Source organism: Seriola lalandi, unplaced genomic scaffold, assembly GCF_002814215.2.
Source record: "Seriola lalandi dorsalis isolate HSWRI2012SDOR001 ecotype SW California unplaced genomic scaffold, Sedor1 jcf7180002054387, whole genome shotgun sequence".
In the NCBI taxonomy this organism is placed as follows: domain Eukaryota; kingdom Metazoa; phylum Chordata; class Actinopteri; order Carangiformes; family Carangidae; genus Seriola; species Seriola lalandi.
Window position 1 is genome coordinate 568,139 of NW_019524940.1, and position 26,182 is coordinate 594,320.

At 40.2% G+C, this 26,182-nt stretch overlaps 1 protein-coding gene across 6 annotated transcripts in view; it reads left to right on the forward strand.

The window, feature by feature from the left end:
• The window catches only part of LOC111657213 (focal adhesion kinase 1-like), a 62,946-nt gene that overhangs the window by 10,152 nt on the left and 26,612 nt on the right, over positions 1-26,182 (forward strand). For 4 of the 6 annotated variants that reach the window (XM_087174833.1, XM_087174834.1, XM_087174832.1 and 1 more), the window contains exons 3-20: positions 10,119-10,405; positions 10,500-10,666; positions 13,199-13,286; positions 13,627-13,706; positions 13,885-13,947; positions 14,083-14,137; positions 14,520-14,660; positions 15,189-15,266; positions 16,143-16,250; positions 17,031-17,148; positions 17,580-17,610; positions 18,555-18,625; positions 19,034-19,051; positions 19,767-19,823; positions 21,999-22,019; positions 23,714-23,811; positions 24,141-24,225; positions 24,436-24,536. In XM_087174833.1, coding sequence (XP_087030959.1) covers positions 10,163-10,405; positions 10,500-10,666; positions 13,199-13,286; positions 13,627-13,706; positions 13,885-13,947; positions 14,083-14,137; positions 14,520-14,660; positions 15,189-15,266; positions 16,143-16,250; positions 17,031-17,148; positions 17,580-17,610; positions 18,555-18,625; positions 19,034-19,051; positions 19,767-19,823; positions 21,999-22,019; positions 23,714-23,811; positions 24,141-24,225; positions 24,436-24,536 — 1,623 coding nt within the window. In that variant the 5' untranslated portion in view covers positions 10,119-10,162. The remainder of the gene's footprint in view (positions 1-10,118; positions 10,406-10,499; positions 10,667-13,198; positions 13,287-13,626; positions 13,707-13,884; positions 13,948-14,082; positions 14,138-14,519; positions 14,661-15,188; positions 15,267-16,142; positions 16,251-17,030; positions 17,149-17,579; positions 17,611-18,554; positions 18,626-19,033; positions 19,052-19,766; positions 19,824-21,998; positions 22,020-23,713; positions 23,812-24,140; positions 24,226-24,435; positions 24,537-26,182) is intronic. The other 2 variants (XM_087174836.1, XM_087174837.1) reach the window with 2 other exon arrangements.

Consider the following 26,182-nt stretch of genomic DNA (forward strand, 5'->3'; position numbering starts at 1 on the left):
GTCAAACGGAGCATTTGTGGTCTTTAACAGCCCTGGGAAAACTCATTCTTACTGCTGCTGATAAGGATCACAAGTTAGTTTTTAGTGGAGAGCATACTGAACATAAGATCCAGCCTCTGTAACTCTGTTAGGACAGAATTTATGACATGCAACAATTTTAAATGGTGATAAGGCTCAAAACACAAAAGAAGACATCTGGAGTCATGGCTTGAAACTGGGCTAAAGAACCAAAGCGACACATGTGGATTAAAATCTAGTGAATCAGCGAAAACAAAAGTTATATAACTAATTAGAAAAAGACAAAATTACAGAATAAATTTCTTCAATTTTCAAAAAGCAAAAGGCTGTAATTATTTTGTCTTTAAATTTTGATCATTTATATTGCTCCGTCCTGACACCTGCATAGTATTGGCTCGTATTAGTTTAGCACAATTTATGGCAGATTTTAATTGATCATTGTTTATTGTGTTTATATTACACGTTCTAGCATTTAAATAAACATGTGTTTTGTTGGGACCTTTGTCCTATGAAAAACCACAGCATCAGTCATTTCAACAAGTGCCCTGAAACAACATACTGTATGTTTCTGTTCAAGTGTCAAAGCCCATAAACGACTGTAGGAATTATGACGGGAACAAAGGAGAAAGTCGGCTGATGTTAGAATAGTGCGACAAAGTCTGCATAGTGATGAGGACTGGGTGGGTGAACGGATCAACAAAATATTGGACATTAACACAGGAGTCCGCCGTTCGTTTAAGTGACAGTGAAAGTGGATTTCTTTTAAGCATGACCACATTCATTCCCTAACCTTAACCTTGAGGTTATTGCGTTACAAGCACATTGAATGACCTCTGCGTATGATAATGTGCTATACAAATAAATTTGCCTCGCCTTGCCTTATTATTATGAAACCATGACAATGAAGGTCCTCAGTGATTTGTTAAAGTTTTGGAAGGTACAGAAAAACAATGTCGTCCTGAGCATCAGATCAGAAAAGGATTTTCGTTTTAGTAGACACAGTTTGTTGTTTGATTTGCAGGACTTACTGTTTGAAGTGAAATCTAAAATGTATATCTACATGACCTACATCCGTTTCTATCACAAAGTAATCACAATATGATAGTGGTTAGTGTTTCGCAACTGCAGGCCTAGCTGTAAAGTGTACACGACCATCTTGTGCTCTGGCACGTCAGACGGATTGAAAGGCAGAGTCCTTTACTGCCAATGAAGAACTGGCACGCTGCAGGAGCAGGTGAAATATGTGTGGAGAGGAGAAGAGAGAGAACAGAGAGTGGGGACAGAGGGCAGCAGAGATCTTCCATGGCCCGCGGAGGGAGACAGACAAGGGGGAGGGATGATGAATAGAAATACAGAGGGGAAAGTGTTGTAAGGGGTCAAAGAGTGGAATTTATGTTTTGAGTGGCTAAGCTCTGATCCTGGTTAAACCTTGTGTTGGGTTTGTGTGTGTGTGTGTGTGTTTTCATAGGAGTGCCTGTTTTATTAAAGTTGGAGTGCTGATTCAAGAGCATCATCCTATTAGCATATTTATAAGCACTGTCCAATCAGTTCGCCTTCTTTCCACTGCATCAAGTCTCAATTACAATATTTCTATCTCTCTTTCTTCCTCCTCCTGCTCTCTCTCCTTCGCTATCCTGCTCACACACACACACACACACACACACACACACACACACACACACACACCAATACCAACAACCCCTCCCTCTCTTGTTCTGCCTGTTAGTGAACGGAGCAGGTTTTTTTTTTCGGTTTTTTTTGCAGTGTTGTCACAACAGCTTATACCAGAAACACATTGGAGGACACACACTTGGCTCACACATGCACACACCTACTTTGAGTATCTTGCACACTCATTCCTACCTTTGCTGACACTCACACACAGTTTCTCTCTCTCACACACACACACATATATACATGCCTACCTACTTACCCGCACACACACTCACTCTCTGGCTTACGTACATACTTTCTCACTCTACAGTCTCTTTGGTGCACTCATTTCGACTGCTCAACGATTGCACTGCATGTACTGTATATATATGTGTGTGTGTGTGTGTGTGTGTGTGCGCAGCAGTGTGTGTGTGTTTAAGGTTGGAAATTATGTTCCAGCTGCTCTTCCGCTGCTGGAGAAGAAAGCTTTCAGACTGAACAACACACAGCTGACTGACTTCAAAACGGATTTACCGCATCAATCTTTTTTTTCAAGACACTGCAACATCATTTTCTCTTCATAATCTTTTTCCCATCCTGCCTGACTTCTTTGCATCAGAGCTTTTTTGTGTTCTTGCCTTTTTTTTTTTTCTCAATCTCACCCTTCAGGTCTCTGTCACTTTATGTCTCTCTCTGACATCAGACACCTGCTCTGACCTGGTTAACTCCTGCAGACTCAGAGCAAGCTTTGGAGGATGTGAGGCTCCACTTCTCCCTGGGGTTTCTCCGCTTTCTCTCTTCATCCCGCTCCCTTTATATCTTCTCTTTTCCCTTTCTAATTCACAATTTTTTTTCAATTCTGTCTTTCTTTTTTGATCTCTCCCTGTCTCCTTTTCCTCCTCTCTACATCCTTCTTTCCTCTCCTTTTTCCCTCCTGCGTCGGTCACTCTCATCTACCTCTACCTCCCGCTCACTATGCTCCATTTCTCTACGCCCCTCTTTGCCCTACATTTTCATCTCTTTCTTCAGTGATGCTAGTCTCTTCTTTTTCTCATCCGTCTTGCCATCTCCTTTAGACAACATTGTGGATTTACAGAGCAAATGACCTTTCTTGGAAAATAGTTCTTTGATGTAATTACATGGAGTCTTACTTTGGCAACAAGGGCTGTCAGTGCTATTTTGTAACCTGCGACCTGAGATTTATGACTGCAAGAAGCTGCCTTCTTTGAATTTCACTTCAAGGATTGATTAATTGGATCAGCAGCTGCACGCAGAAGACCTGAATTTGATATTTTGTGTGGATTTATTGGACCGCAGGATAGCCTAATGGGTAGAGAAATCATCCCCCAACTACAGGCTTGAATGTCTGTTTTGTGAAGCTTACACTCCGCTGAAGTGTCCTTGAGCAACTGAATCCTCACCACCCATAAGGGCTTAGTCTCCCACAAGTGAAGCAGCAAAAAAAAAAAAAAGGACCTGCCTTACAGGGATCATCATCTATCACATTGCACAATGGTAAAGGAAAGATATTTTGATGGGATAAAGGTCATGAGATAAATTGGGACAGATTGATTACTAAGACCGGGACCCCAAGCCACTTCCACAAGTCACAAAGTAATTTGATGTTTCAACAAGATGTAGAGGAGCGAGGTGCAGTCTTGTGATCGGTTTGGATTCCTGCACCAGATTCTGTATGTGCAGGTTTTTTTTTTTAGTATATGCAAAGAGCAAAAGAAGGCCTAACCTTCAGCTCAAGTTTGATTTGTATCATTTCTACAGGCTGGACCATTGTGAGGAGCTGAGTCAGACCTTTTATCTCAGTGTTATTTAAAGGTGAAAACATTTGGAGCATCACTATCAGCTGGACTTGGACCCTGATGATAGATGTCGAGTGGAGCGGCTGCTAGAGCATAGATAGTCACGGACTGGTATTCTCTCCTCCTGTCGGGTTACTTGCTGTGTCACCACATTTTACAGTACAAAGGATATTTGACATCTTCTGTTTCCTCTTAGTGGGCTCTCTGCTTTACTGGAGTCACTTACAGCCTTGGGACACTGGCTTTGATTGATTTTTTTTTTCTGTTGCATTTCCTGTGGCTGTCTTGTGGCTAAACGTTGCGCAATGGATATTATCATCCCTGAGACCAATGACAGTCCAGGTACCAGCACAGCAAATCCCACTTTCTAAGTTTTTGGATATCTTTTCTTGTTCATCCCCAACTTATTGAAATTTACATACAAACAATTTTCCATAGTTGCAACAAACCAGATCAGGAGCCAGTCTTAGTCCTTGGCTCTATGCTGTTTTTGGGGCCCAGCAGTTTTGTCTGGGCCCTGTGGCCAGACCTGGGATTGCCCACCCTACAGAACAAATGGAGAACAGCGGCTGCATCCCTCTCTGCTGGAGCAAAGGGGCTTGCATCTACGCACAGCACCCCCTACCAAGTATGTACTAACCAAGACATCAATACAAACATGCCACATACAAACTGAATTCAAAGTTCAGCACTAGAAAATAGACAAAGGTGTGGATGAATATGTTGTTGTTTACTGTCATGATTTCTCATGTTTGTTCACAGTGTCCCATTATGTCTGGAAACATCTTCTTTCACTGCTACAGCTACAGTTTTTGTCAGTTGGTTCCTTACTTAGTTTACCTGAGTTATATTTTCTGCTTCATGAAGTCTGAATCAGACTCTGGGGTGTGGGAGAGGTTTTGATCATGACTCAGAATGCACTAAAAAACTCCTTGTTTCTGTCCTGTCTGTCATTACTTATGAGAGACATGGTCCAGTTACAGTCACGACTAATAATGTTCATAACCGACTATTCAACTTTCTTTGAGAACCTACTAGGTTATTAAAACTGTGAGTGCGTAACTTGTCTATCCATGGGACACCATGTATACAACTCTTGATTTGATGTCAAAGAGCAGTGTGGGGAAGAAACCATACTGAAGCCTTTAAGCCTTAAGCTTTCATCTGAAAAAAACAACTGAATTCTTATCAGTTCATTTGCCAGGGTTACAGTTATAATGAGCTCTATGTTGGAGAGTAAGAGTGTGTTGGGAAGTGGTGGCTATAAGTCATCCTGGAAGCTTTGATGACACTGGAACAGCTCAGATCACACACACACACACACACACACACACACACACACACACTTACTTGTTCCTTGCTTTGTATTTATATGGAAGTGGCATTAGGACCAGCATTGTGTAGTCACATAGTATATCACATATGTGTCTAGATATACAACCAGTGTTTAGACTTCAAGCCTTTTCTTCTGAGTCCCCTGGTATAGATAATGCGCATCCTTGGCACAGAAGACAGTAGAGAGAGAGAGTCAGAGAGAGGAGTAGTGTGGGAGAGGGAGAGGGGGAGGGCAGAGGAAATTGTTTGAGGACGAGAGAAAGATGAGAGGGAGGAAGGAAGAGAGGTGGTTCAATAGGACAGAAGGATCAAATGGAGATGTGAAGGCAGGAACTAAAAGGTCTGTGAGCATGTGAGATGAGCGACAGGAGGAGATTAAGAAAGGGAGAGAAGGAAAGAGTTGTAGATGAAGAGAGAGATGCAGAAAGGAGAGAAAGTAGGAGATTTGGGATGTGGGGGAGAGAAAGAGGGGACAAGATGCAAGCTTTGGAAAGAAAGATGTGAAGGGAGGGATAAAAAAAGTGAGGAACAAGAGAAAGAGATGGTGAAAAACACGGAGGCCTAGGCTCCCCCAGGATTGTGCTAACCTCAGTAACCCAGATACCAGTTAGACGAGGAGATAAACCGTCCTTCTGTTACTGCTACGGGACAGAGCTCAACTCCAGCCTTCTGTGGTTTGACAAGCTGAGTGTCAGTCAGTGGAGCCCCACTGAGAGAGAGGGGGTGGTGGTCCTGGCAGCCGCCTGCTCCCCTCTTGGCTGCCTGCATGGCCTAGTTGATTTGATTCCTCTCCTTGTGAGGCTGAGGGCATGAAAGTGGGGATTTGCTGCAGTTATGTCGAGTAGAAATTGGTGCAATGAGAAATGGTTTCATTTGTCTGGTGTTGTGTAATGGACCTATATTTAAAACGGTAATTAATGTGCCTTTAGATTCATATATTATGGTGCCCTAAATGTGATTTTGCAATGCATACAGTTGGGTAAAGGATAAGGAATATAATGTGGCATAATGCAGAAGAATGCAGTGCTGTTTAGCAGCCAACTTCACAGACCCAGGTGTGGGAGCTTTCCCTGCTGGATGTTATCAAAGAACTAAAAAACTGCCTGAAATCTTTGATCCGCTCAAGAAGTTGTGTTTAGGAATATAGCTTTATGTCCTTTATGCTTTTTTTTAATGTTTTTAGCCAAACCCAACAGACTTTCCAGTCAATGTCAGATAAAATTAAGCAAAACAACGTACGTCCAATAAGATATTAATCTAACCTACAGTTACATAATATAGATTCCATAGCATACTAGTGGGTAGCTTTTGTGATTTTGGGCCATATGTACACAAACACAAACTCTTGAGAAATGCTACTGAGGAACAGCTAAACACACTTTTACTGCATGTCCTAGGTATGTGTGATATAACAGTATTTACAGCATAAAGTAGCTGTACGAGTGCACTTAAATGTACTGTAGGTATGCTGCCTTCTCTAATAGGATTTCATTAAGCTGTATGTAGTATGTAGGTTAAAGTTATGTGTTTGTGATTTTGCTGCACTATTTTGTTTTGTGTCAGTGTATGCAGTGTTGTGTTACAATATTAGAGTGCTTAATATCTAATCTGATTACTGAGTGAGTGAGCAGTAGCAGATGGCTGCCTGTGGTTTGTGACTGTGGTAGCTCCTCTGGCGAAACTGCTTCTATTTTAAAAATGAGTTGCAGTCAAAGTAATGTCCCCAATACATTTTTTAACAGGCCCCTCTGAGAGGAGGCATGAAAGCTAGAGCTAGCGCTGTTAAAACAACCGGGGCAATTGTATCACAACATGTGTACATTCTGGACAGGGTTTTCCACAGAGCATATTTTGATGACTTTATCATTAACCCCAAATTGTACAGCGAACACTGGTGTACTCCTTAAAAGAATTGCAGTGAGTTAGTTTTTTAGGCAACATAATTTTTAGTATGTGTGGTTGATGTTTTTCAGTTACATTTTCTACAAGAAACAACAAAATATCCACCGAACACAAAACCTGGCAGCAGAAGCACCAAGGACAGTAGGATGTGATGCTGAAACAACAACACAACATGGTCAGGGTTTGGGTTTTTGAGATCAGATGTAGTTAGTTTTGGGCATAATGTGATATATAAGTGATTATTTTTGGAATACTTCATCAAAATAAAATAATCTGCTGTGCACCATATTGTATTAAGATATTAGATTAATCAGAAAATGAATCTGTGTATGTTTTTTTTTAGCATAGTCATTAGAAATAAAAAAAACTCATACTGGGCCAGAAGCTTGGGCATTTTTGGAATAATGTTATCCAATAGATTATTGCGCCTTTACAGCAAAGACAGTGCAAACAACAGTACTGAAGTAATTCATAGTTCAAACTTCCTTCCCTTTAAATGCAGCACTGATCTTCACTAAGATCGTTCAAAACTTAAAAGAAATGCACATTATAATGCAAGGTGAAGGTCGGAAAGCCTTGGAACTTGAAGCACTCCCAGCAAATACACACAGCCAGGCTCGTTCGTTCTGTTTCAATTTTCAAGGTGTTCATGATGGTGATAGGTTTCATCAGATAGAGAGTCAGTCGTTATTGTGAAAATAAGATGATGTAGTGGTATTGTTAATGGACTTATAGTAGCAGCACACTATTTAGGGATTGTGACAAGCCACTTTATAATCCAGTAATGTCATAGCCAAAGTACTGTAGTATCATTTTAATTGGATGATGATAGTAATTCTCTAAGAGGGACATTTGTAATTTGATCTGCACTTGTCTGTTGTATTAAAGCCTTGAATGAGGGTCTGTTGGGTCTATGGCCATGTCTGTGACCATTACACACTGACTTCTAATCATCAAATCTTCAGTATGAGCTCACTTTCACACATAAGATAAAAACAAATCATTAGTTAATTCTACGGATTCTGCAAAGTATACATGCATCTCAATCAGAGATTACGGAGAACAACAATAACATGCGACTGATTCATAAAACAATGAAACAATAGTAACAAAAAGGTTTATAACAATAAGAAAAGTGTGATAATATGGATGTGATGAGGAAACAAGCATGACAGTAAAGACTAAATGAGAAAACTAGCACAATGTCTCTGCAGGCGTCTGTAGATGTAATAATGTGTATCGGACTTATGCACACACCCATAGTTTTATACACACACAGTACTGATATAGCAAGTTCTTACAGGAGAATGCTGAGTCAAGTTATTAGATGCATAATGTCCTGCTTTACACTTCTGTTGCAGTCCTTGTGCGCACACACACACACATGCACACACACACGCGCATACACACGCACATGGCATGTACTTTACTTGCTGTCTTTGAAGAGGCAACTGTAGGTCAAGCTGTTAAAAGTGCTGAGCCAACTTTCCCTAGATCAGTCTCCATATTTCTGCCTGTTTCTTTCTTCCTTTTTTCCTCAGTATGAAGTGTTCTGGCCGTGACCTGAGCATAAAACAGAAAAATGCTGAATGTAGTGATGTGATGTTAAAAAAAGAAGATTTTTTTTGCTTGCTGCAGTAAAGTATTGAAACAACCTGGGGTGACAGTAACTGTCAGTCGTGTTTATTGTCTCTATATTTGGTGGATACAATAAATCATCCAGTAAAAATAAACAGATCTTAGAGTGTTGAATAACCTGGTAGACGATGATGCAGATCACAATTTTATAGGTCATGGTTTATAGGACAGGTATTTTGGAAAGTTATTTGTTGTCGATAACATCCACCATACTGGAAATGAGCCATTAAATTATTCTCAGATTCATTTTACTTTTGTCACCACATAACAGCCAGAATTCACAGTCAGCTGAAACCAGTCACTGATATGATGATGACTCAACAAAGCCTGCTGGGATATCCAGGATGTCACAGTGTGACACAGGAAGCTGCAGAGTGTGTGTCTTGCACAAGGAAAAGATGTGTGAAGATGAAACTACAGCAGAAGTGAACTGTAGATAAACAACTTCGAAAAAAAGCATAAATAGGTGAAAAGGAGGCAAAGAAAACGGGAAGAATTTGTCGCAGGATGGTTTTTGCCTGTGATTTTCTTAGTTCTGGTTTGCATTTTTTTAAGTTCTGCAGCATTTTTAGAGATCCTCGATTCTGCCTGATCGGTATCAGGGCAGATATTGACCAGCTGGGTATCGGCCAGACTTTACAGATTAACATTAAATACTGTATATTTGTCAGTGTCACTATGAAATCGGTTACATTTGTCACAGCACCACAGCAATGACTTTCTCATGTTAACGTGACATAAAAATTAATTTAGATTTGAGAAACAGAGACAGCTCTCTGAGTTGAGAAATTGGAATCTGTATCAAGAGAGAAAAAGTCAGATCAGGGCATCCTTATTTGGAAAGGCTTCTGTAACATGAGCCAGAGCCACTCCCAGTCAACTCCAGTGTGTCCAGAACAATTTAGCAATCTTCCCACAGCAGACCTTAGTGTGTCTTGCCAGATTTTAGGAACCACCAGATTGCAGCCGAGCAGCCGCACAGGCAGGGAGGGGTAAATGTGCTTCAGAAAGACTAAAGTATGGCTTGTACCTGTTGGCCCCTGCACTGCAGGTAGGACTGAATGATCAGGCTGGGTGACTGGAGTCTGTGTGAGTGGCTTGCTGTTAAACCTATTGCTTGACCACACTGACTTCCTAGGTGATAAAGCAGTTGGCCTGCCAGTCTGACCTCAGTGTTGACCACTGTTTGAGGATTTATTTATTGAAACTCACCTGATTTATGTTGCACTGTGAGTCCATTAAGTCCATCTAAAAAGACCTTGCATCAGTATTTTGCTGGTTTATATTGACTCATTTACCGACTGAATGACTGACTGACCCCTCCTCATGCTCACACACAAGCTCAGTCATTATCATGCAGTATATGCAAGTGTGCATGTTTCCCCGCTCTCGTATGACAGTTATTTGTTGTCTGAGTGTTGCTGTGTTGTCACAGTCTTATTATCTCTTTTCCACCTGGATTTGTTGTGCATGAGTTCTCTTTTACATCTTTACAATTATTAATGTAACCTGTTTCGTGTCATGAAAAATGTGTAAAGTGCAGCATGATTGACAGGCTGGTGTTTGAGTGGGTGTTTTACTGTTTCAGTAGTCAGACGAAAGTTTTTTTTACAAACCATAATCACCTTCTTCTTTTTTTTTTTTAAACATGTCCGTCCCCCCATCTTTTCTGTGTAAGGCTCCCCTCGCAAAATACGAGTAAACCAAGGATTCACGTTTTGACCTGTCTTCTGTTTATCCCTCTCTCTTTTTCAGAATATGACGGCAAGTTAGCCCCAGCAGGAGCATTTGAGTCAGGCATGGCGTCGTCTTCCTACTTGGAGCCCAACCTTAATCACTCCGCAGCGGGTGGTTGTGGGGTTAAATCCCGGTCCGGGATGCCTGGTGGTCCTGGTGTTGGTACCGGGAGCTCTGCTGGAGGCCTTGAGCGGCCCCCAGGCTCCATGGACCGGGTTCTCAAGATCTTCCATTACTTTGAGACAAATAGTGAACCATGTACCTGGGCTAGTAATATCAGGCATGGAGATGCTACAGATGTCAGGGTAAGACACACAAACATTCCTTACTTTTCTATGCCTTCATCTTCATTAAGTCCTTGCCTCTCACTTTCTCCTTTATTTACCGTTGATTTAACAGGGTGTTATCCAGAAGATAGCAGAGATCCATAAACTGCGCTGTGTGTCATCTCTGGGCCTCCGTCTCACCCATCTGCACTCTGATGCTCTCCATTGGTTACACCCTGATTTGGGTGTGTCTCACGTCAGAGAGAAATATGAGAAACAGCACCCCCAGGAGGAGTGGAGGTAGAACTGCATTCAGTGTTTTACACTCGCTGTCTGCTCCCACGCCCTATTTCTTCCCTTGTCTCACGAGGAGTGTTTATGTGTGTGCATAGACAGTGTGCTCAAATCAGTGAGCAGGTCTGGATGTTGCAGTCCCACTTGTGGTTGATTATGATATTAGGTAGCTGTGGGTTCATACTTCTAGGTTATCAGGAGGGTTCCTTCCTCCTCAGAGGAGAACACAAAGCAGATCATTACAATGAACATGTCATCTTTACAAATGGCCTATTCCACTGTACAGAAGCTACACTTGTTTAAGCTACAAACCTGCCAACCAACAGTATTTTACTAAGCCCATCTTACAAGTTACAGCTACATAACATATGGTCCCAATGAAATCATTTTATACTTTCAATAAAGCAAAGTCCAAGACCTGAAACACGCTGTATACAAGCAGTAAAAAATATTACAAGCAAGTATTTAATATTGAGTTCCCCCCTTTACTGTGGCCCCTGTCTTGATTTTCTTGAGATTTAAAAGTCCTTATATGACATGTTTCATCCATATCTGGAAAATACAAGGAGTTAATAGCAACAATGATTAAAGGGTTTATGGCATTTACCTAAATTCATCTGGTCAAGGTGACGTCATTGCACAAGCACATAAGCCTGTATGCAATGAGCAGTTCTTTAAATTATGATTGTTCAGCCTTACTCAAGACATTTATTTGATGCAGTTGCCTAATCTGCTTTTCTGTATGAAAGAATATTCATTGGTTTTTTGTGCTGCTCGTGATTTGAAAGCAGCTCTCTCCATTTTCAATATACAGTCTAACTGTGCCGGCACTTAGCCATACCTAGTTGATATTGTTAACAGCTCTTCTTACAATTCAGTCCATTGTCCTGCATTTAATGTGTTACACCCAAAGTCATTAAAATTGAAATGAATTCAAAATGAACCAGTTGTTCACACCACTAACATGCAGCAGAGCAGCTCTGCCAGTTGTTGCAGCTCTGCCTCGGAGGGCGGTGGAGCTGCGAGCCCACAGGAGCTTCTGCCTCTGCCAAGCTATTGTTAGAACAGCAGCAGTAGCCCAGGGGATGGACTGACTCTATCTCACTCCTCTCTCACTCCCTCGCATGCTTTCTCATTCTGTCTCGTGCACTCGCAGTCACTCCTTTCCGCTTTGATCTTTCTCCCCATCCCTTTTTCTCTTATCTCTCGCATCTGTGTCTTCTTTTTCTTCTTATCCAGCTCTCTCTTTTCTCTCAAACATGCATAATTTTCTCTCTTCTCACACTCTTTTTGGTTCATTCATTATAGAACGGGGATGTTTTATTCATTGTGTCCTCAACCTTGATTTCCTTTGTTATCTAACTACAGGCCTGTAGCATCACAGCAGCTCAGCGCACTACTCTCCTGACCCATTTCTCTCAGCTGTAGTCACTGCAATATGTCAGTCATAAAATAATATGCGACTATAAACAATGATGGCCCATCTGGATACTTCCTGTGACACAGCTAACTGGCAAGTGTAACAGCAGGAATCTCATTATGCTTTATGGCATTACAAGGTTATCACGTTCAGTTAGTTCACTGTCAGCAAAATATGAAACCACGTCTCAATGTGCCACCCGACAGTAACATAGTGAGTAGAAAGGGAATCTTTCAACTTTAAGCTACTGTGTTGGCAGCCAGCCATCCCACTGAAGTGACTTTGAGCAAGACACAGAATGTGCCAGATCCATGGATCCTCTTTTGTCGCTGACACATACTTTAACCTCTCTGTGACGATGGCGCAAGAGACATTTTGCTCAATAAGGCACATCTGTGTTTGCTGCAGCTGTGTCATCGCACAAAAATAACATCCTTTTGATGATATACAATATATTTATACATTATGCCTGAATTAGGTGTGTGACTTATCTGATCAGGAACTATTACTGTAAATGCCATTAGATCGGTAGGACTACTACAAACATTTTCTTCAACATTTACTGTGCTCCACCGACACTGTGAAATGCCACAATTCTGCGGATATTGTGTGTATCGACTCATGTAACCATGTCAGTTTTCCGACCAAGCTAAGTCGTTTGCATTGGCCAGTTAGAGGCAAAAATCAATTTGACATTTTTGAGAAAGCTGTATCCAACCTGAAGGAAAGTGTTAAAAAAAATGCCAATTTGTTGTTCAGTAAACAGCACTTGGTCACTTGCATAAATAATGCCCCAGGTTTTTCAGACCAACACATACTAGGTTTCTAACGGAAAAAAAAAAATGATGGGTTTTTGACAGCTGAGGTTGTCGTGTCTTTCATTTCTTCTACACCTCAAACTGTGCCAGAGTGTGGGCTTTAATATGCACTGAGGTCTGTGTATGCGTCAGCTGTATGTATGAGTAAGCACACTCCTTCTGTTTTTATGCCTCAGATGGGCATTGAATTTGGATGCTGCGGGTTATTTCATTATGTGTGCTTGTGTATGTGTAGATGTGCGTGTGCGTGTAAGAGAATACTGTGTGGTTATTCATCCAAACTGTCTCTGTCATTCTCAGGTATGAGTTGCGGATGCGGTACCTTCCTAAAGGTTACCTCAGCCATTTCTCTGAAGACAAACCCTCTCTCAACTACCTCTATCACCAGGTGAGACAACATGAGGAAAAGAGGAGATAGAAAAGGTTCCTCCTTGAGAAATACCACTAAATAAAAAAAACAAAAACATTTTGTTTATCATGATATGTATTATTTTCTTGAACCTGTCTCTTCTGTATATCATCTGCTCTGTCACTTCCTCCATCACTTTTACATCTATCAAGGCAGGAATACCTTGAGACAGATACCTCACTGATATCCTTCACTCCGCTCTTACATGGGAACACTACACAAGACAACACATTTTACATTTAATGCATTTAAGTTTCAGTAAATTTTATCTGTACAGTACTGTTATAAAATGTTGGGCTTCTACAATGTGTTTCTCCAGGTAAAGAGTGATTACATGCAACATATAGCTGATCAGGTGGATCAAGATGTTGCTTTGAAACTGGGCTGTTTGGAAATTAGGTAAGAAAAACACAGACACACACACACACACACAAAAACACACACACACACACACACACACACACACACACACACACACACAATTGTTCCTATGCCACAATAATGACAAAAATTAATCTTATTATCGTTTAATCCTGTTTGTACAACGTATATCTCCTTCTCTCTGTGAATTATTCAGGAGGTTCTTCAGAGAGATGCCAGGCAACGCCCTGGATAAGAAATCCAACTACGAACTACTAGAGTAAGATTGATATAATTTGGTCCACGCTGTAAATCATATTATTATTATTTAAATTTAATGTATTTTAAAGAAATTGTGTGAAAGTAAACTTCAGCTACTCAAACATAAATGTTATGATGCTGTCTGTCTTTTTAGGAAAGATGTTGGTTTGAGAAGGTTCTTCCCCAAAAGCCTGCTGGACTCTCTCAAGGTGAGGTTAAACCACTCTTAATGAAGAAACAGGGTCAGTGCTTTTTATCTCTCTATCTGGTCAGGGCCTTCCATTTTATGGTTTAAGTTGTCTGATAAAAGAAGTGACAGTGGCAGAAATTTCTCTGGGAATCCTAGTCCTGCTTAGTCGGCTGGATGAGCCAATAGCTATTTGACTGAGCGACCGGCCGACTGGCAGGAAGACCAACATGATGACTGAATGGATCTCTGGCTGAATGTCTGATTATCTGATTGTCTGGAATTAAGTTAAACCTCCTGTTGTCACTCACCCTGTCAGTTGTCTGTTGTGCATCTTTTGGCTCTGAACCAACCTTCTTCCAGAAAGACTTAATGCTTTCTTCCTTCTCCCCACTCTCTGTCAGGCAAAGACTCTTCGTAAGCAGATCCAGCAGACCTTTAAGCAGTTTGCTAACCTCAACGATGAACAGAGCATCCACAAGTTCTTTGAGATACTCTCCCCCATCTACCGCTTCGACAAGGAGTGCTTCAAATGTGCTTTAGGGGTAGGGCGACACTTAATTCATAGAGATAATGTAGCATGTAAAGATGAATAGAAAGAAGCTCATTCATGCAATTTCAGTACTGTAAAATATATTCAAAGTCTTGAGGGTGGGAGGTTGGAGCCAGTTTAGCATGCACAGGCTAGAAAAGATGCAAAGTGGAGTTTCATCTTTAATTTAAACGGCTTGACACAACGATACAAGGAGAGGTTTGCAAATGCAGTTTTTGCATTTGTTCCACATTCATGCTCAAGTGTCACTGTATGGTTTGTATTATACTATTCTCTACAGCAATGTATTATCACTGTCATCTGCTGTGTGCAAACAACCCTCTGTCCTAGAGGACATTTGATGTAATAGATAGAAAATAGAAAGTAGATGAGAATATTTAGATATATATTATACTATCAATATTACATTTTTGCCAGCACTGTGTTCAGTTAATAAAGCAGATGATATGATGAAATATGACATCTACTTTAATGCTGTGTTTCTTCCACTGTCTCTCCCTTTCTCTCTCTCTCTCTCCAGTCTAGTTGGGTAATATCAGTAGAGTTAGCTATCGGACCAGAGGAAGGAATCAGCTACCTCACAGATAAGGGCTCAATGGTGAATATGCACACACACACACACACACACACACACACACACACACACACCTATTAGTGTAAGAGTGGGACAGAAACTCATCGTGGAAGATCTATCTTTTATCAATCTGTAAATATGTAACCATTTCAAAATTTGCTTTCTTTCAAAAAAAAAAAAAAATGCTGAATCCTTTCCCTACTGTATACTGTGTGCTTTTATTAAAGATCACTGCAAGGGCACAGTGGCAACCACCCATACTGCCCTCTGCTGGTTCATCTGGCCTCCTTAACACACAGGTTTTCTCTGGTCTCCTCAGCTGTCCAAGTGGAGAGGGGTCTTGAAATGCTTAAAATTTTTTTGGTAGTTTTAGAAACAAAACAAACACTATGGGCTAAAAGCCAGATGTGTGATCACCAAGTGACTTTATGAAAACCGCACAGCTGCACTAAGGTGGTGCTCGCTATGGTGACCACAGCTGCATACCCATAACTCCAGTGCTTAGATTGAGTTATTACATTCCACCTTAATTAAGACAGACTGTCAAAATGTCAGTGATTAATTTAATAAATTCATCTTTGAGTGAAAATGAGTCAGAGCTTGTCGTGTCATGTGTGGCCTTTATAAACACATTAAAAATTCACTCTTGATGATATTATCTTTGTAGTGTTAAAAGACTTTGATTACTGTGGTTGGCATTGTTTTATCTAAAAATGGAAAGATGTGACTAACTGATAAAATTTGAAAAAAAACACCTCAACCCTCTGCATTGTAGCATGAATTATCTATAGTTTTTTTTTGAACAGATCATTTCCACTGAGCTGAATGAACGGCACCAACATATACAGTGTGTTATATGTGATTTTTGATATTTCTGTGTATCTGTCTTTGTCCCTGCAGCCTACACACTTAGCTAACTTTAACCAGGTTCAGTCCATCCAGTACTCTGCTTTGGAAGAGAAGGACAGGAAAGGCATGCTGCAGCTCAACGTAGCAGGAGCTCCAGAGGTAAAAACACAAACCAATGTCCATTCTAGGGTGGTTCTTTGTGAAACATCACTCATTGCCGGGACTTTTGATATTAAGTTTAGAGTAATACATTCAGTTGTATTTGAATTAAATCACGAAAGGCAAAGAGCTGTTAAACCATTGATTCACATGGAGTTGAGGCATTTTAAGCTACAACACAATATAATCATCCAAAACACGTGTATTTCAAAATGACAATGAGCCAAAACTATGTGTATGTTGTATTTTTGTTGGCTTGTAATGGTGTCAGACCCATCATATTTGCAGCACTGTCTGCTTTTAATCCAATTGTGAAACAACAGTGTGTAACAAATACGATGTAGCCTCTGCTTGGTAAACATTGTATTGGTAGTACCACAGAAACTGGAGGAACAACATGAAGACATGTAGGGAAAGAGGGGGACGGTACATGGGAGGGTGAAGGCGTGTGTTGCCATTTGCACTTGAGCGCCAGCATGAGTGTGTCTGTCAAGAGGAGGTGTGTGTTCGCAGCAGGCTTAGCACTAGTGGAAAAGCATGTGTGCATCAGTGCTATAGTATCTGTGTGGGTTTTTGTGTGTGTAAAAGTGTGTGTGTATGTGCACTGGTAGAAGACGCTATCACTAATAAAGCTCTCATTGTGTCACTGTGAAGCAACTCTCTGTCCCACTCTTACACTAATCCGTGTGCGTGTGCGTGTGCGTGTGTGTGTCTGTGTCTGTGCGTGTCTGTGTGTGTGTGTGTGTGTGTGTGTGTGTGTGTGTGTGTGTGTGTGTGTAGCCTCTCACAGTCACTACGGCATCGCTGACTACAGCAGAAAACATGGCTGACTTGATTGACGGATACTGTCGGCTCGTCTCCTCGGCTACTCACTCCTTCATCGTCAGAGTCCACAAAGGTAGAACATGGATCCATTCATAGATGTATTTTATGCTCCTATGTGCCCAAATTAATCTTGATATGATGGCATCTCTTGCTTTACTTTACTGGTGCTATTTTGTTGTTTTATTGTGTATATGTGTGTATGCATTTTCTTTGTCTAATTTTAATGTAGACTTGAAGCAAAGAAAACAATTCCCAACATGTTTTACCTTATACTATAAATGGTACACAGGGCTGAAATTGCAGTCAGCCATCTTTCAAACAGTAGTCAAGTCTGATTGTGATTGGTGAGGCTTTATACTTGTCACTTTGAATCACCTGTCTGTGTTTGGTTAGCCTTTTCTAAAAATAACTATGGCAGTATAGAAATGGTTACAGTGATGTTGTTGCTCGAACATGAAGCCGGTCTGTCCTATTCTGTAACTCGTGTTCATTCTGTCTTTGCAGAGGGGGACAGAGCTCTGCCTTCTATACCCAAGTAAGTCAGCCGAGTCTTTTTTACACTAACTGTGCCCTTTATCAAGTAAAAACAAGGTGTCATTTTCCTGTCAGAGATTAAAACATTTTAAAATAACTGTCCCACCCATGGGACACTTTGACCTTTGCAGCGCTACTTAATGTGTGTTTTGGTTTGTACTGGAGTTGATGTTCACACAAGCTTGACAAATTATACATTTCTGAAAGCTCTAAGTCTCCTGATTCTGGACCTATATCACTGCAGCAGATGTTGACACAGAATTGGTTCATTCTTGTGGCCATGGCTTTGAAGTTTTCCACACATAATGTACTACTACTACTACCTAATATTGCCTTTTTATGCCAAAAATAGGCACAGTAAAAAGGACTTAAATCTCTCTCATGTTTGTGCCTCTGTGACATCGGTTGAGTTTGTCTTATACTCATTCTGACTTTTTGGTTATAAAGCTTACCTCTTAAAGAAGACCAGGGTTATGACTGTGATCATGAAGAACAGTGATCTTTTTATTTGGGGTACATTATTTTCCGGCTGGTGCACCAAAATGGGGGTGACTGGGTTAAAGGGGTGCAGTCAAAGTTCTAGTGATGCATAAGAAAACTTCATCCAGTTCCTCCCTTTAACCAGTGCAACCTTGTTTGTTATCTTTTGTGTTTTTTATTGAGTGCCTTCACTCGATTTGTTTTACACTTCAGAATTTGTTTTGTGGTAGTTTAAAACTTGGTAGTTTTTATGATACAATTTTAGTCTTTGAATTGCCCGTATAATGAATATTATGTTCATTATATTAAAAACAAAAAAGGAAGCACACATAACAGGATGTGGGAGGATCCTTCATTACTCTGGTTCCACGCATATCTTCATAGCTACAACTGGCAGCTCATTCAGAATACATTGGCTTAGAAGTGAACCAAATCACAAAAATCATTTTCTCATATCTGGTGCAGAGTTTCAAATCATGAGAAGCGGATGGAAAAACGGATGGACGGAGTACGGACCAGAGCTGTTTGTGTCTCAGGTATGAACCCCTGTCTGGCTGTCTCCTTGCCTGTTGGTCTCTTTATCCCCTGTCAGTTTTCCTCTCTGTCTGCTGCGCTAAATGTCATGAATCACAGTAACTGCTAAGAGTTAGATAAAGGGTTCATAGATATGTGTGCATACCCTGTCTCCCATATAAAGCCTCATCTGTGTGTCCAGTGAAGAGTCCTTGTCTCGCCAGATGTCCCCACGGAGAGCTTTAGTCACTGTCACACTGCCTCTGCCCTGACTGTCTGCTGACCTCTGACAAACTCACAGTTACACAGAATTAAATGAAAATGACCTTGAAGTCATTAGATAATATCTTTGGCTTTATTTTTCTGGCTTATTAAAGTAAAACTAATGCATCTCTCCCATTTCTCCCTCTTGCTGCATGTGGCTTCTGCAGGTCACACTAGTGGCGATGGTAAACAACATTCTTTCTATTAACCCTCCTAAATGAGTAACACAATGGAATTCCTGCTCTGTGTCCACATTTAGTGTACTGTATGTGTGTAAAGTATCTCCCCTTGTATCTTCCTGTGTCCGTTTCTGCCTTATCCATGACTCAACCTGTTTTGCTTCAACTTGTTTCTGTGGAAAGAATTAACTTTCCATCCCTCCCCTTTCCTCGCGTCTGTGTCTCTCTCTCTCTTTCCCTCTCTATTGTGCTGTGCTGTCTCATTGCCTGTGTGAAGCTGTTCAGTAGTACATTAACATTTTAATTGTTGTGCATGTGTTTGGAGTCAGGTATGGTGACAGTCTTTTGGAAAGGTACTTCTGTCTGATGATGTGTTTCTGTTACTGTTGGCACTTTCACTCCTTTTTTTTTTTGACTGTGACAGTGTGTTCACTGAACTTAATGAGTTGCGATGCTTGTGGTGGTTGATGTAGAGACAAGGGATATCATTGCAGATATAAAGCTTAGTAATACAAATCTTTTTGTATTGATAACAGAACATTTGCTTTTTATGACGTCAAGGAAGATAGCCTCCATGTCGTAATGTGAACGCTGCCCAGGGGTCTCTGCTTGTCATGTCAAAGTGGAGTTTTAGATTAGCCTCTTTTTTTTGCGTCACAAACCGAGACTTAATGTTTCTTTGTAACTTTTCTTCCCTCCTCACCTCGCTCTGGCTCTGCAGAAACTGACGACTATGCTGAGATCATAGATGAGGAGGACACCTACACAATGCCTTCAAGTAAGTTGCCACACACATGCACACAAACATTGTAGGCTGCTTATGTGACAAGTGGAGAAACAAAGTGACAGGTGTTCAGTCCTTAGTTTGTGATCGTATAGCATACTGTGTGCGTGTGTGAAAATTTGTTCGTGTGTGTTTAGGTGTGAAGGCTGGTTGGTTGATAGAGCGAGGATTAAAGGAGACATGATCCATGTGTCTCTATTTTGGCACTTGAAGTTAAGTTGGGTTTAGATCAGGGTGAGGACACATGTTCTGTATTACAAGTCAACTCCACTACTTGAAAGTATTTGACTGATCAAATTTGTCTTGATCTTATCTTCAATATTTTTGTGTGGGGCTTTTTTAATTCTGTCTCAAAACCAGACAATAGATGATCTTGTTACACTACATTAAAGTCACATGAGAAACCCGGTTCCCCTTTGAAAAAAAACATTTTATCACTATTTTCCTTCTGACATCAATTTAAAGTTCACTCGTCCACAAATTCAAATGGAGCATTTAGTGCTGCATGTGAAAATGTTTCACCTCCTGTTTTTAGATACGAAGTGAAAATATCATTCACTTGCTCGACACCATTATATTATTTAATTGAACTGCACAGGTGGAACACAGAAATCCAGATCAACATTATTGAATAGCAGAGCAAAGAAAGGACAGTTTCTTAACATTTCACCACTCTCCACTGTACGGGTGGATTTAATGATATATCAGGTGTTATCATAAATCCTCTCAGACTTCAGCTTTGAATTGAACTCTTTTTAGATGGGTGGATAACAGGATGGCTGATGTTTGAATGAATCTACATTTTCCGTGGTCACATGTCGCAATGATATATAAATGGGGAAGCCACGTTTACCACATACTACTATTTGTGTATTATTAGGTCAGCAAGCTATATTTGTGAGTTGTCACAAGATTCCTTCCTAAGGCTGCATTGACACGTCATCTTGCCACAATGTTTACGTTACAGTGACCAGTTTTCAAAAGACTCCTCGTCCCACGCATCACTGCTATATCATGAGTGTTCAGTTCGACAGTATGTTATTGTGTTGGTTTTAGGCATCAGTGCAGAGCCTTCTCTGGCCTTAAAATATCTTTCAGCTGTTTCTGATAAACTTCACTCTGCATTATCACCTTTAAAAAGGAGATTTGAGTAAATCTGCGGGCCTGCTGTGCTGCTGTTGCTGCTGAGTATTGCCTGTTCACCAGGTTTTGGACAATAACGCTCTAAGTGGATGATGCCCCATAGGCAACATTTAGAGGCAGTGAAGATGGGTGATATCACCTTCACCAAGGATGGGAAATACAGCTGGGACAACGTAAAGGTGAATAACATAGCAGGGTTGTTGGGATATTGAAAAAAAAAAAAGAACTACACCCATTTAAACTGCCCCAAAATGCTACCTGGGTATCATAAGCACATGTTGGTCCATGCAACCAAATTCCAACATGGTTTTGCTTTTTGACCATTCATAAATTATAGCTTTCGCTTTATTCCTGTGGAGTCACAGGTTTAAACACAGAAACACATACAGAGAGAACAAGTGAGTGCTAACAACAGACAGAGAGTGCTAGATGTTCACGCTGTAAATGAGCAAAAACAAAAATTATTACATGCTATTTACTAGTCTGTTAAACATGACAGATGTGTAAATGATTTGGTAAGAAATGATCCAGTCAGATCAATACACTGACAGATGGTACTTAAGACAGCAAAGGTCACATTCAGCTGCTCATGTCTAGTCTGAGCAGTTTTTCTGAGTGTCTGTTTTGGTTTTGTGAACTAGACGGTTGCCAGGCAATAAGATGGGTGCATTTAGTGCTGAAGCTGTGTTTGCATTTTAAAACACTCCTTTTATGAACTGTTTACACTAGCAAGTGGTCACCAGTGGTGTGTGTGTGTGTCTTTGTTACTTCGTTTCCTCTACACAACAAAAATTAACCAAAAGGCTTTAAATATTATAGAGTTAGAGTATATAGAGTTATTTTATATGTTCAGGGACACTTTACCTAAACTGGCAAACAGGACCCCTAAATTAGCATCATTACATCACAGTCACAACCACAATCATGGCAATTTTTAAAGTAACAATATTTCATAACCAATAAAGTATGGCCTTCTGTACTCACAGCTAGTTATTTCTGTCTCCTATCACTAACCCATTTTCCCAGAATACTATGGACTAGATCAAGGTAAAGATTGGAACGTACCATTAGTTTGGTTGTATTGTGATGGCTCTTTGATTTGGTGGTTGTTGTGATCCTTTTCTTTTTACTTTTGCCTGCGACTGTAAAATAAAAATTCGGAATTTATTTCTGTACCCTGTTGATTTGACCCCCCTCTGTTGATGTTTGATGTGCTGTCAGTTTTTCGGCTAAACTGGTGGTAACTTCAGAACTGAGTTCCAGTTGTTGGACATTGATCTTGTTGTGTATATTAAATGTTTAAGGGGAAAAACAAGGTGGTACAAACTGTTTCCAGATACATTTTTCAAAAAAAAAAAAAATCTATAATGACACAAGCAACCTACAACCGTTGAAACCCAGTTACTGCTCAGGGTAATAAGAACATGGCAAGAATTCAAGAGCATTTTTTTAGATATCATTTAACCAGGCTCATTGACTCAGTGCATGTTCCTATGTATAACTTTGGCTTAGAAGAGGAAGTGCAGTGAGACCAAACGGTTTAAATAGACACACATATATATATAAATATATATATATATATATATATATATACTGTATCATTTTAAACGTAAACCACTTACAAACAGCGTAGTCCCACTCCATTGTTTAAATATAAAGCTTGAGTTTTTAAATATCAGGTTACATGGGCGACATTTAGAGGCACAGCACAAAGTCATTAATTATGGCCTACTGTACATTTTTGTTACTGTCTGCTGTAGCCCATTTCCACATTTAGCCCCAGGCATCTTGTTGCCTGACATCATTGTCTCTAAAACTCGCACATGTACCGGACATTTTACTACAGCGATCATCACAAAAGAGAAGTGTGAGATTTGTCAAATGTAAACTGACATGTATAGCTTCATGTACGTTATATCCATGTGCTGATTACATGGACAAAGTCAGGTCAACAGTGTCATACTTTTCGGGCAGAGCAAACCACCAGCCTCTCAACAGCCAACATTTCACAGACCTTTTGATTCCTGTTTTAAATTCCTGTTCTAAATATAAAAATGGCGAAAGTACAAATGAAAATTTGACTCGCCATAGTAACATGTACAAATTCCTTTTGGACCAAGATATTGTTAAACCGGTCCTTTATCAGCCTGTGAGCTTTGAATCCCTGCCGGTTATGTTTCACTATTATACAACAAACCTGACTTTATCCATATTAGATTTGAATTAACATAGAAATTCATGTTATACATTGGGTATTACTGGCTGTTGTCTGTCTGTGTTACATGGCATGTCTGGCTGTGGTTTGCTGATGCTGTTGTTGCATGCTGTTGACATTGAGCTATGCTTGTTGCTAAGACTCCAAGCTTGTCAGAGAAGGAAGGTGGATTTAACTTCCACAAATTCAGGATAAGTTAAAATTATTTGTTGTCTCTAGAAAAGATGGCAACACAAAATGATGCACACATGAAATTAAGTTTTTGCTACACTGTGTGCTCAGATCTGAAATGTTTCCAAAGGTGCATCTCCTTAAAAACAGTAACTGTGTCACAATCAAATACATTTTCTGGAAAACTTGTTTTAAAACTTGTGAAGCACTCTGACAAGCTTGGTAAATGTAAGGCTTGACTAAAAAGTGTATGTGTGGGCATTGATGTGTGTTTGATCTGAAGGTCTGCTCTGTTTGTCCTCATTTGTGCGTCTGTATCTGTGTGCATTCATGTCCGTGTTTATTATGTATCTAGCCCGGGACTATGAGATTCAGCGGGATCGCATTGAGCTGGGACGCTGCATAGGTGAGGGTCAGTTTGGCGACGTCCACCAAGGAGTCTACATCAGCCCGGTACATTTCCTCTCATTCTCTTTTTCTCACACTCGCACCCTGTAAAACTATTTTTCTCACTTACCACCACTTGCACGTATACAGCGTAGTTGTCTCAGAATAAATGATGCGATGGACTTTCCATTCAATAACCATGGTATACTTAAAACTCTGATAATTTCATTTCAATAGGTGAAATCAAACATATGCTAAAGTATAATTTAATAAGCCTATATAGAAAGCTGTAAGTTAATTTATTGGTTACCTTGAATATAAATTACTTTATTAGACAGTGAATATGCTGAATGTAGATGCTTCTGTTGCAATAGTGGTGTTTATCTTTCTTGCAGGAGAACCCAGCTCTGTCTGTGGCAGTGAAGACGTGTAAGAACTCAACATCAGACAGCGTCAGGGAAAAGTTTCTCCAAGAAGCTTGTGAGTTCCTCGTGTGTGTGTGTGTGTGTGTGTGTGTGTGTGTGTGTGTGTGTGTGTGTGTGTGTGTGTGTGTGTGTGTGTGTATTTGTCACGTTACCTGACAATAATTACTCATTCTCATCAGTTTGCAGAAGAATGGCCCCTATAATAAAGAAAAAACCTGCTAGCTGTTTGTGGACTGATCTTTGTTCCCCTCTTCTTTCCCTGCAGTGACCATGCGTCAGTTTGACCATCCTCACATTGTGAAGCTGATGGGAGTTATCACAGAAAATCCAGTCTGGATCATCATGGAGCTCTGCACACTCGGAGAGGTAGGAGACTGATATGATTTGTATAAGGGTGTACTGTTATTTTTTTTATTCAATAGTTTTTTATGGGGTAAAAACTGGATTTTAAATATTATTAATTCAGATATCTGTATTTAAATCAAATTATAAAAATACCATCTACACTTTAACTGTGTGATTTTAAAATTATATAAATGTCTCTGGCTCATTTTTGGTTTCAAAAATCCAGGGGAAAATCTGAATTGGGATTTTTCAGTAAAAATTGAATTTTCATAGAGTTCCGTATTAAGTAATAAATTACATTTAAATTGGTTTGAGAAAACATATTTATAAATAATCATGTTCTATTTCTGTTTGCATTGTTTGGTGACATTAGTTTTCTTAATAAGCACATTTATTCTTAAGGCAAATCTCAACTGAGAGTGTAGCACTTCTCATATGAACAGTGGCTTCAGAGAATATTCACAAACACACTTTATTGTGTTGTAAATTGCCATGTTTGCCCATCAATCAAAGCCAATAACCTATATTGACAAAATGAAAACATGCTTTTAGAAGTTTTTGCCTTTTGCTGTGGCACTCCAAACTGTGGTAAGGTGCATCCTGTTTGCTTAAGTTATCCTTGAGATGTGTCCAGAATATTAAAATCACCTCTTCACCTCTTACCACAACCAAATTCTCTGTCCATGCCATGGTTATCTCTCACCAGGACTACAGTGAAACCCTTACAGATGGTCCAGAATGCAGCAGCCCGTCTGGTCTTCGATCAGGCACATGTCACTGTGCTGCTCATTGACCTACACTGGACAGGAGGCTGTCCAAATCAAATTAGAGTCACTAATGCTTTCCTTCAGAGTGACTTCTGGGTTTGCACCATCTACTTGAACTCAATCATACAGGCTTATGGAAGAATGGGATAAACTGCCCAAATCCAGACATGCAAAGCTGGTAGAGACTTACCCAAGAAGACTCAAAGCTGCCAACTGCTGCCAAAGGGGCTTCTACAAAGTACTGAATTAAGGGTTTTGATTATTTAATTAATTTTCAAAAGTTTCTAAAACACGTTTTCACTTTGTCATTTGTTATTATATAGACTGATGGGCTAAAATGGCAATTTTATCCATTTACAATTAAATTCAGAACACAAAGTGTGCAAAAAGTGAAGGGGTTTGAATACTCTCTGTGAAGCCACTGTGGGCAGCAGCACAGTGGACTGGAGGCAGTACACTGCTCAAGTTAAATAAGAAGGATAATATCTCCACTAATTTCTCCTTAGATAGTTCCTGTTCTTTCTAACCATGACACAGCTTGTTTCATGGAACTGTGGGTATTATTATTACCAGCTGCAACAGCAGGGCTGTTAGAGGTGTGTGTGTGTGTGTGTGTGTGTGTGTGTGTGTGTGTGTGTGTGTGTGTGTGTGTCATGTTTTCCTGGGGACACCTACTATAGCGGGAACAGTTCTGAGAACTGTGGCAGGTGTTTTTATTTCTGTCTGTGGACAGATTTTGTCAACACGACAGCATCACAACCATGCAAGATGCAGTCATCAAACTTTACAGGTATGTAGCTGAGATCAAAATGAAGGCCAAGTTCCTAGATGTGTGTGGTCTGACCCATGAGTATTGAGTGCTCATGTAATAATGTAAGAAAAACTACAGAGTACTCATCG